General features: G+C 30.9%; 1 protein-coding gene across 1 annotated transcript; it reads right to left on the reverse strand.

Moving 5' to 3' along the window:
* Positions 1-969: 969 nt before the first annotated feature.
* On the reverse strand, positions 970-10,178 carry LOC110637243 (acetyl-CoA acetyltransferase 2). The gene is made up of 15 exons (XM_021787252.2): positions 9,922-10,178; positions 9,728-9,826; positions 9,466-9,639; positions 9,268-9,373; positions 7,716-7,854; positions 7,299-7,376; positions 7,149-7,214; positions 6,624-6,706; positions 4,198-4,297; positions 3,997-4,107; positions 3,871-3,912; positions 2,419-2,505; positions 2,064-2,149; positions 1,243-1,317; positions 970-1,151 (listed from the first exon to the last, which is right to left on the reverse strand). The coding sequence occupies exons 1-14, from the start codon at positions 9,953-9,955 to the stop codon at positions 1,284-1,286; spliced, it is 1,239 nt and encodes a 412-aa protein (XP_021642944.2). The 5' UTR covers positions 9,956-10,178; the 3' UTR covers positions 970-1,151; positions 1,243-1,283.
* Positions 10,179-12,530: the final 2,352 nt, after the last annotated feature.

Below are 12,530 nucleotides of genomic sequence, written 5' to 3' on the forward strand. Positions count from 1 at the left end.
TCATTTTCAATTATTAAATTAACTTATATTATATGCTATACCATTCACTAAATAATTTTTTTTATATGGATTTTTTAGGTATAATTTTTCATGTAAAATCAGTATATAATATTAAAAATGATAGTAAAAGAGACATCATAATTGTTACCATAGGGTAATTATTATTCTAATCTTTTATCTCTATTAAATTAAATTATTTCTTATTTATTTTTTAATTATTTGATTTTGTTACTGTTTAGACTGAAGAAATTATCTTTAATATTGTGAAAAAAATGTCGCCAAAAATGAAGGCCAAAATTCTTCAAAATCTTGTCAAATATGATGACAAATTGCTAATCTTAGTATTGTCAAATATCCGAGCTCCTTATTATGCACGTAAATTATTTTTGAGATTAAAGTCGAAATGTAATGAAGAATTTAGTCTTTTAAAAGAATTAACATTTTCACTCTTAAAACATTTTTTTAAACATTCAATGTTATCTTGTTTTACTCTTTTGAATTCATTTCATGAAATAGCCCAAAGAATTGATGAAAGCCAAAATACAGTGAGAGCAAAAGAAATAATCTGTCTCCACTTTTAAAATATATGTTTGAGTATATATTTAAAAGGAGTTAATTAAGCTCTCCCCAGTTTTTGATAAGAAACTTGAGTTTGCAAAGCAAATCAATTTTTTTAATAATTATAATTGCAATATATCAAAAAAAAAAAAAAGACTTTAAACTTATTAAATTCAAAAAGATTTAGTGAAGCACCAAAAGTTGAATTAAAAGAAATTAAAAGAAATTGTTGATACGACATTTCAAGTAATTTACATAATATTTAATTAAATTATATGTGATGTTTAATTACAATTTTCCCAATTCTTATATGTAAGAACATTTATTATTCAGGGCAAGAATACGTACAATCTCATGCAAATACTAAGTGAAAATTCTATTAAGTTCCTACTACAACATGTATAAACGTAATTATTTAATATTTTAAAATATTGATTTTCAATAACCAATTAAATTTATTCCTTCGTTGTTATGATACAATATAACTATATTCTTTTTTGTCTATTCCATTATTCCCCCTTCTTCCCACATATATATCATAAACAGATCATCGATCATAGATAATCTTCAGTTAGATCCATTATCTAACAAACCTGCCATCCAGAATATCAGGTAATAAATTCTAACAATGATGGAAACGAAACAAAAACTAACAGGTTTAGGAGAAACAACATCAGGGCTTACCTTAATGCAGTAGGATGCTGATGTTAGAGTGACCAATTTGATCATAACAACGAACGTCCCACCCTTCCAACTGACCTGCAAAATGAAGGCGTTTTCACGATTGATGGAAAGCTCTTATCATTCACAGGCTAGCAGAACGCAGCCACTTTGTAAATTCTGATATGGGAAAAATTGAACTAATAGCAGATCATAATATTATTTATGAGGATCAATTCTAAAAACTGGTTAGGATTGGGAGAACTCACACAACTTGATTTTTACCAACTTGCTGGTTCCGAAATATCTCAACAGTATTGATAATAAAAGACAACATAACACAGCCAAAATTGTCTAACAAACATAATGCTCTTTTTTTTTTTTTTTTTTTTTACTTTACTCCTAGGTATATATGATCATGTTAGGGGTATCAGTTATGGCTAGGTCAACACATCTTAAAAAATAATTCGTCAGCTTCTTTTTGAAATCAAGGAAAGCCTGTAATGGTTTGACATTCATTTCATAACAGCGAGCTTGGACACTTTTGTTTCGTTTTCCCATGACAATAAATTGAGATTTTGGTTTGGATAAAGGGTTCAAAAGTTTAGAGTGCCTAATTCAAATCTCCCAAGAATTGATTTTTTTAGACTCTCTGACCAAACTAAACTGATTACTTTCTAATCAAATTCAGGAATCAGACTTATATGCCCAATAAGTTGAACTGGTATTAACTTTGGAACACTTCATAAAGTAACCCCAAGAGAATGCTCCAATTTAATGCACTACCAATACAACTAACATACAACTACATAATATATAAGGCTTACAAAGTGTAGAGTGCTTACATGAGCTCAAGAACAAGGGCAGATGCCCCTCCACCTCCATTGCAAATGCTAGCAACCCCATACTTACCATTTTTATGTCTAAGTACCTGCAAGATAATCAAATGATCATATCTTAACTTCAGTGATTTCAAAAACATGACAAAAGCATGAAACCTAGATTAATTTTAATGGAACCCCATCATACAATCAGAAAAAGGGGGTGGGGGGGTTTTGTGTCTAATAGTAAGAATGGTACAAGGTTACTTCACAGCGGTAATTGTGTGGAGGGAGAACTCACACGATAGTATTCAGACAAATCATGAGAAACAAAACAACCACAAATCCAGTAAATATGGGAAGAGCCTTCCAAAATTACCCCTAATAATGTGACCAAGATACGAGCTCCACTGCATCCTAATGGATGTCCCAAAGATACAGCTCCTCCATGAACATTTAATTTTTCCTGCATTTATAAGGATGAACAAGTTCATAATACTTCAACAAATTGAAGCGTGCAAACATAAGATGACAAGTCAATACAAAAGCTAAAATCAAGGTTTTCAGACCCAACCTAGTCAAAGAACCAGTAAAGGCAGAGAGTTAAAGGCTTAAGATTTAACCAAGGTCGAGTAGAGGTTTAACCAACATAATATTAAATAAATATTTACTACATTACAAAATTAACAATTTCTTTCAAAGTTATCACAAGATATATTATAATTAGTAGTTTGATATATTATAAAAATAATAACTAAAATAATTTTCGTTAAATTCTAATATATAAATATCTTTAAAAATTCAATTTTATTTTTAGATTAAATTTTAAATTTTAAATAATAATGTTTTATATTAAAAAAATTTAGATTAAAATATTATAATAATAAATTTATCAATATCAATAAAAATAAATTTTAATACATTAAAATTTTATAAAATAATAAATAGATAATTTATGTTATTTTTTTTGTAACGTAAAAATAATTAATAAAGAAATAATTCATGTTAACACAATAACAACACAAATCATTAGTATCATTAATTATTTAAGTCATAAGTTAACGAAACAGAAAAACCTTCATTTTTGCTCATATTATTTTAAATTAAAAGTTGTTAGTTATTTTATATCATTTAATGCAATATTAATTAAATTAATATAAGGAAAAAATTTTAATATATTTTAGTACATTTACAAAATGTAGGTGTAGTTGGACTGTAATTAAGCTTCTAGGCTTCTTTATTCCACCAAATTTTGAGTCCCCATGCCAGCAAGTTGAAATTTTTTTATTGAATGGCCTGACAACCGGTTTAAACCCAGCTGGATTTACCAGTTTGACTGGTTGCCTAACCTGTTCAATCTGATTCACACTAGGTTTTCCAAAATAAGGGTTTATGATCAAACTAGACCGGACTAAGGTTCGGTTCCCCATTAAACCGATGTGTGTGTGTGTATTGAGGGAGTACATTTACAAAATGTAGGTGTAGTTGGACTGTAATTAAGCTTCTAGGCTTCTTTATTCCACAAAATTTTTAGTACCAATGACAGCAAGATGAAATATTAATATTGAATGGCCTGACAACCGGTTTAAACCCAGCTGGATTTACCAGTTTGACTGGTTGCCTAACCTGTTCAATCTGATTCACACTAGGTTTTCCAAAATAAGGGTTTATGATCAAACTAGACCGGACTAAGGTTCGGTTCCCAATTAAACCGATCTGACCAGTTGGTCTGGTCCAAGTTTGACAACACTAACTAAAATACAACCCAACTTTAGAATTCAGACGACATTGTTGAGTAAGAAATATGGAATGCAGTTATCATGTAACTTACAGGATTAAGACCAAGTATCTTCTGATTGGCAAGGGCCACAACCTGCAAAGAATATATTAGCACATATAGATAGCAAATAACCACTTAAATAAGATACTGAACATTAATATAAAGTATAATTCTTACAGAAAATGCTTCATTTATTTCATAATAATCAATCTGGGAAGCCTCCAACCCAGCATTTGAAATAGCTTTTGGTATCGCAAGTGCTGGTGCTGTTGTAAATAACTCAGGGGCCTGTCCACACAATGATGTTTCGCCACTAAAGTTATCCAAGGTTCAGCTCTACCAAACCATAGATCATATAAATAACATTCTTTAAACTACCTGAGCAGCATCACCATATCCTCTTATCCTAGCAATCACTTGCAATCCAAGCTCAATTGCCTTTTCTCCGCTCACCAGGACTAATGCAGCTGCACCATCACTGTCAATGATAGTATTACCAATTATAAAGTCAAAATCATGACAGATTACATAACAGAGAATATCTGACAAACTGACTTATGCTATAAATTCATACAATTGATTTTGATAACATAATGATTGGAATGGTACGTAGTAGATACTGTTACATCAGTGGTGGACACTGCCAAGTAGGGGATCATATAAAATCATATGCTAAAGCAAAGATAACCAAGCATACCTAGAGCCATGGTGGTTAGAAAAAGTGTCAGATCTGCTGTTTCTTGGTAGCTATCATTGGTGTCTATGAAACATATTCAGAAGTGGTTTCCTAAGTGTTTAAAAAGCTTGTCACTCACATTGGGAGATAGCAGCTTCGATGAAAGACACTCAGGACATCTCTCATAGTTCTAAGCATTTAGCTTCAATCTCATTGGTGGAGATGAAAATAACGTGGCAGATTGGGCAGCCGGAATGGCTAGAATTGGTGCCCTTCCCCCAATCTTAGACAATCTAATGATAATGCTCAATAACATATCTTGAATTCTTGATGCTTCTTGCTTCTTTGTTGTTGGAATGTACTTTTAAAAAAAAAAAAAAAAGTGCACACCATCTAAGTTTAACGGATAGGGAAAGTGAGGAAAATGTCAATCACCATTAAAGTAGGATGGATGAAGTGTATAAGTGCAACAAAGGTAAAGTGTGCGATTGCAAAATACCAAATAAGCTAAAGGAAGAGTTTTACAGAATCATGATCTGAACAACTATGATCACTATGAGTATGACATTAAGAATTGAGCAGTAATGGAGAAACACACATTAGTTTGACACATGATGATGCTGGGACAGACAAGTGAAAATAGAGGGATGAATGAAATAAGGAATAAATGCATTGATAAGATGGCAAAAATAGCAACCATCGAGGAAAAGATGGGACAATGGAGATTGAGATAATTTGGACACATGCATAATAGTCTAGCACATTTAAGTTATAGAAAATAAGAAAACATGGGACAGACCTAGAATGACATGGGTGGAAGTATTAAAAGGATATAGTGGCACCACATTTTTGTAAAGAGCTAGCCTAAGTTGGGTAGAATGGAGAAAAAGGATCCACATAACCTATACCAACTAATTTAGGATTAAGGTTTAGTTGAATTGAGTTTAATGACATTGTGAATAGTAACTAAAAGAGACTCATCTACACAATGATACTAGTGCAGGAGCAAGTTTTAAAAATATAGCAGAATGACATGAAATTGCCTCCAATTTGCCTAATTTGGTAAAGCTTGTGTAACAAAACTAGCCTTTAACCCATTTAGAAGTTTCACAATGAAGGAAGGGATACCTTCTCTTTTGGAGAGCATATAAATCTTTTAGGATTGCTGATCCATTGTTCCACTTCATCTTCTTCCTTTATTTTCAATTCTTGTGGGTCTTTGCTTGTAGAGGATGAGAAATTTTACGAAGACTATGGAAGAGGATTGTTAAGTATATAATTAATAAGACAGGCATAGTCAGCCTATAAAAACTACAAGTTGGTGCATGGAGGTGCACGAACCTTGTAATACTAGGCTACAGTTGTGGTGCTTTGGTATCATTGGAGAAGAGGAACACTAATACTTCCAATAATAAACTTTTGCCATTTAATCTATTATGGGTTTAAAAAATAAAACAAAAAGAAAGATTCATTTTTGGGTTTTCATATGTACATGTCTTATTAATTCATTTTTGGGTTTTCATATGTACATGTCTTATTAAGGGTTTAAAGGGCTTTCCATTGTGGGCATCTTGCATGATTGAGATATTTGCTTTATTTTCTATTTTCACTTATCTCTTGTTTTATCTTGAGGAGGATTCCTTATCCTCCTGCTTTTGGTAATTCCATCTCTTTCTAAGTCTCATAAATTAATATTAGTTTTTTATCAAAAAATATGAGAAAAAAAAGGTAAAATAAAATACAAAACACACTTGGTAAATGAAGCTGATAATTCTACTAGTAACAAAACCAATTTATGCTCTAAAACATTCTTCAATGGCAAGCCAGAAAAGACACCACTTCACATGATGCATAAATTACATGTACATCTACTGAGACACAATCACACTAGTTTTGATCCATAAATGATGCCAATATAGTCTACCACAACCACATACTCATAGAAATATATGCAAAATAGCAAACGTATACACAAAACATGCAAAGAGAGTCCCCAAGGAGGCCATCCAAACAGTATCTCAATACTTCCCTTAAGAGGTCTGGTAAGAGTATCTCAATGCCTCCATTAAGAGGTCTGGTAAGATTGGAGGGATATGTGGAAAAAGGGGAGAGAGAGAGAGAGAGAGACCTTATGATAGAAGCATTTCCAGCTGTAACCGAACCACCATTCTTGAAACTTGGTCTGAGTTTCCTCAGTTTGGCAGCATCAAACTAGCACACAATTTGGAAGAACAAAATAAATTTACTTTTCAGCTAGAAAGCAGTCTCAAAGTCAAAAGCAAGTTTAATTACTAGATCAACAATAAGCTGGATACATAAACAGAAATTTTATATAAATGGAACAAACACTATTTGAATATTTGAATAAGGGAGGACAAAATTGTCATGCTTGTGATGCTAAGTAAATCTGATAACAAAATAATCTGAAAACAAATTTGCACAAAGGGAGCAGATTCCCTTCACAAACTAGATGCCTAGACCAACAATTAATCAAGCCAACACTACCATTTGTCCTTAAAAAATTTCTACAACACTTAACACATGAAAATAAATTGCTTTGTTTTTGAAAATAATAGGCAGCCTATAACAATGCCTTACAACTTTGAAGGTCGAATCTGGAATGACAAATTGAATACATAACCATTCTGTTTACCTTTATTAAACCTTCGTCCTTGTCAACAACCATAACTGATTTCCCTCGTCCCCCAGAAACTTCAACCTGCTGGACAAAATAATTGATCAATATTGACAATATACCAAAAGCTATTGTTTCCTCCAAATCAGTGCCAGTTAAAAATCATACAGGAACTATTTCCCAGGAAAAAACACCACCATTTTGTGCAGAATTTCCACGTTCAAAGCCCCGAATGGCATAAGAATCCTGTAGCATCATCATACAACCAGCAAAAAAATCCACAATCATAAAAATATAAAAGATTTACAAGGTCAGAAACATTTAAAGAGTTGAAGAACAATGAATGTGTGATGTAACAGAATGGACAACTGGTAAATGATAACACAAATCAGCATTATAAAATTGTGGGAACATAGTATAAGGAAAACACCTAGCATCACAAATGTACATAAATGGATGTAGTGGGAAATTTTAAGGAGGCATTCAGGTCCAACAAATCAATAGATGAAAAAAGTACCCAAAAAAAAAGGGAAGAAGAAGAAAAAGAAGAACAAGAAGAAGAAACAAGGAAATGTCCAACAACACCTGTTCTTCTCTTGTAATATTATGTTGATCAGCACATATTTCTGCACAAACTCCCATTCCAAAGTCATTATATACATCCCACAGGCCATCTTTCAGCATGCCATCAGTAATGGTATCATGTCCTAGTCGAGATCCCCTTCTGCTTGGAAAACATGGCAAGAATGGAATCATGGATAAATACCAGAAATAATAAATTTGGATAAATACAAATTTTAGCTATCAGAAACAATATAGCCAGTATATCACATTAGCAATAAAGCAGCAATACCACAAACATTACCAAAATAATATAAAAGATAACACAACTTGTATGAGGGAGAAAAAAAAAACACTTCTATCTCATTCAAATTCAGATAGCCAAGCTTTCCTAATGAAGCACCAACAGTAACAACTGTAACATAATCAAACCAGATTTAAGCCATTTGTTTAACATGTGACAACAACTCATCAAAAGAATGTTCAAGATGAAGAGAAAGGGCAAGTTGGAGCCAAAACTAATCAGCCATTTTTAAAGTGTACTTCAAGCATGAAAGAGAGGACCAAATTATAAAAAGTTGATTTGACCTCATATATAAAGCATAAAAAGAGCTTGAAGCAAGAAAAAAAAATGCTCCTGATTCTGCACAAAGCATAAAAAAAGTAGACTTGAAGCACAAAAGAGTGGACTTGATCGTATAAAGTAGCAAAATGCAAGACACAGGACATGATACCTTGTACAGAACAAAAAGAGTATAGTTGATCACATATAACGCATAAAAAGAATAGACTTTAAGAGGTAAAAAAAACAAAACAAAAAAGCACTTGATCCCATACAAACCCTAGATACCTAGATTCGATCCATCGAACCTCCAAGATTCCAACTGAGGATTTTCAGGGAGACATTCTTTTACTCCTATCCCTACCATGTCCCAGTTTTCCATAATCTATACAAGTTGCCAACTTCTGTACTGCTTTCAGCCTTCTTTTTCTTACTAACCTCCTGATCAGATGCACTAACAAGTTTGAGGCCTAAGTTCTCTGACAGGGAAGATTGTCTCTCTCATTATCCTTGGGTACTATGGTAATAGTTTCCCACTAGCAACCAATTTCCCCTTAATAAGAAAAATCATTTCCATGGGGATTGGGAGTAAGCATCAGCTGTAACCATGTCTCCTAACATGGCAACTACATTCATAGTGTGTAATTGTCAGTCTTTAGGCACCACCGATTACTATAATCTTAACAGAAAAAGAAGTGCCCTCCAAAAACCCTGTCTTGACCTGAATTAGCTTCCTCTCCCATGACCTTGAACAATTAAAATCCCCCTAAACATGCTTCCTCCTTCTCCTACGGATATTCATCATGACTAGTGCACACCCATGTACTCATCTTAATCATCAAACTCTGGATTAGAAGAATTTAAAACTTAATAATAATAATAATAATAATAATAATAATAATAATAATAATAATAATATTCATATAGTATTTGCCTATCATCAACATGTATAATAAGAAAAAGGATAAGGCAGCAAAACATAATTCAATATCCAACAAAAAATAGAAAAACAACCTTGCTTCTGCAAGATATTTGGGCGCGTTAGACATGCTTTCCATTCCACCAGCCACAACAATATCATTGATACCCGCTTGAATAGTCAGTGCAGCAAGCATAGTAGCTGAGAAAAAAATAAGTGATTACTCATCACTTATTATTCATTCACAGGATCAAACTAATGCAACTACATCTACTTAAAGACGAAGAATCTACCTTTCATCCCCGATGCACAAACTTTATTAATGGTGGTACAAATCACTGAATTGGGTATACCCGCACCTAAAGCAGCCTGCCTTGCAGGAGCTTGTCCTAAATTAGCACTGAGAACATTGCCAAAGAAGACCTCTTGGACAAGAGATGGATCGACGTTTGCCCTTTTAATAGCAGCTAGAAATTGAAAATCCAAATGACAAAATTTTCATAGATAAGACAGAGGTACAGAAAAAAAACAAGTGATGGGATTAAGAACTTTTACCCTGAATAGCTATGGAACCGAGTTTTGTAGCTGAGAAGGAAGAAAGTGAACCAAGAAAACCACCCATAGGCGTACGAGCAACACCCACGATACAAACATCTGTTCAACAAATAAAATAAGCAGAACACAAGTAAATACCAAGAAGAAGAGCAATTGAAGACAAAACAAGGCAAAGGGGAAGAAACAGGAAGAACCTCGTGGGTTTATAGAATCTGAAGAAGGAGACATGGAATGAAACTTGTGAAAAGATTGATTGTGATTAGCAATTAAAAGATGAGGGAACAAAATTCAATTGCTTGTAGAGATGTAAGTGGAGGAAAGAGTTTATTTGTAAAGGGGAAAGAAAGGAAAGAAGGTGATCAGATCAGAATCAGCTGGGTTAGTAGAAGTTGGATGGGACAATGGGAAAATAAAATCTTCTGCGCTTATCCAATATACGCTGCTCGCTCGATGTCGTGTAGCGGTGGCACTGCCAGATTGGGAACTGTTCTGCTAAGGTTCTCGCGCCAATATTCCATGGGGCAAAATTTCATTCATTTGTCCCAAGTTTCTGTCTCATTATGGCAAATTTTTCACGGAGAAGTTAAGGTTAATTTAAAAAATAATTAATTACACTTGTATGTTTTAAAAAGATTAATATTATATATTTAAAAAATATTTTAATAAATTATAATTAAGTTAGATTTTTTTTAAAAAAAATACAGGATTTTAATATTTCACATTATTTTTATTATATTAAAACAATAAAAATTATTTTAAAGATCAATAATTAAAATAAAATAATTCTTTTATCAATATATGTATATATATATGTATGAGAGAATTTTGAAAGGGTTAGAGGAGTCATGGCTCATACTTACCTCCTCTCTATGCCTTTACCCTTAGTTTTAATTTATAAAATAAAATCATATTGATATTAATTTAAATAGCATAAAAACATTTTTAATTAATTATAATTGATTTTACAGTAATCCTAAATGAAGAAAAATATTTGAATATGTCCAAATAATTAACTATCTTTCCCACCTCACTTTATTTTTCTTCTTAGCACACACTCTATCTCTCTCTATTATATAATGAAACGGTGATATCACGTTAACACATTACATAAAATTATAAAACAATAAAAGATGGATAAATATATAAATACTTTACTGAAATTAAAAAGAAAAATAATTAGTGGTTATAATTTTTTGAGAATCATTATATATATATATATATATATATATATATATATATATTTACCATTAATTTTTCATTTTACATGAAATATTGTATAATTATTCATGTGAGAGGAAGATGAGGGTGTGCGAGGGAAAGAGACAAAGAGAGGGTGTGCGAGTGAGGAATAATTATAGAGCAAACTGGTGAAGTACGTAATGTGGATTTACTATAGGATGGTTATTGTTTCAACCATTGTAATTAACTAGCTTAAACAAGAAGTGGTGCATCATATAGAAGTAATGGATTTGAATAAATAGACTGTGCAACAACAAATCGATAGGAATGAGCTCATTTTAAAGGAGTTCAGTGATACCTTCTATGTCTAGTTTCCCAAATCCATATAATTCATTTGATTATTTCTTATGTGTTTTCTTTTTAGAAATAAGTACTTGTGTCAAGTTACTATTGGATGAATAGATAAATTAGTTAGGATGTTTTAGTAGATAATTATTATTCAAAATCACTTAATTTTATAAGTTATTTTATAAAAATTATTAAATTTTATTTTTTAAAAAATTATTTAATTTCAATTTAAGTATCATGTAATCCCATATGCTAATACCAGCGAAATACTTATGATAATCATGGAGATGATATATAATTTTTATTTTTTAATTTAATATGTTAATAATAATTTAAATTTTATTTCTTACTTAATTACTTTCTAAATAATGATAAATTATTATTATTATTATTAATATAATTATTAATAAATTAATTTCTATTTAAGTTTTTCCCTTAATTAATTTAATTTAAATGATGTCTTAAATCTTTTATTAATTATTTCATATTTTATTTTTATTACTTTTTTTTCTCTCAAATTTTTAATAAAAATTTCATAATAAAAATAATAAAAATCTAAATTAGTATATATATATAAATATATGTAATAAGTATATATATAAATATATGTAATTAATATATATTAATATATTATATAATAATGACTATTTATTATATTATTAAGAGGGTAACTATTAAATTAAATAATTTATAATTTATATATGTATAATTAAAAATTGATCGTGGTATTTTAAAATGTTATGTAATAATATCATAAAAGAAAATGGCTGGCACGCACACACTTTTATATATATATATATGAGATTCCAAAAAAGTGTTGTGACAATATAATTTTTTATGATATGCAATTTTTGAATTTGATTGACAATTATATTTTCATTAGTTCTAACTTCATTTATATGAATTGGTATAATTACAACTATATTATATGCTTATAATTATTATTTAGTATTTATTCATAATTTTTAAAAATTATGAATTCACTTGCAACACGTGTCAAAAAAATTAGTAATTGAAAAAATATACAATCAAGGATGCCAGATATTAGATCTTTAACTTATGGTATCCAACCTATGCTAATACGGTAAATGGGAAAACTCTTGGTATTATTAAAACTACAATAATGAACAGCATCACACCATCATAATGTAATTCTTTAATTGCCCCTCCTTTAGCGTTTAAAAGTATTTGACAGAACAATGTATTTCTGCTATTGCCCTTGCTGGGATGACTGGATTAATTTACTACCTATTACACTATGAAATTCATGGGAAAT

The sequence above is a fragment of the Hevea brasiliensis genome, chromosome 3, assembly GCF_030052815.1.
Source record: "Hevea brasiliensis isolate MT/VB/25A 57/8 chromosome 3, ASM3005281v1, whole genome shotgun sequence".
Lineage (NCBI taxonomy): Eukaryota > Viridiplantae > Streptophyta > Magnoliopsida > Malpighiales > Euphorbiaceae > Hevea > Hevea brasiliensis.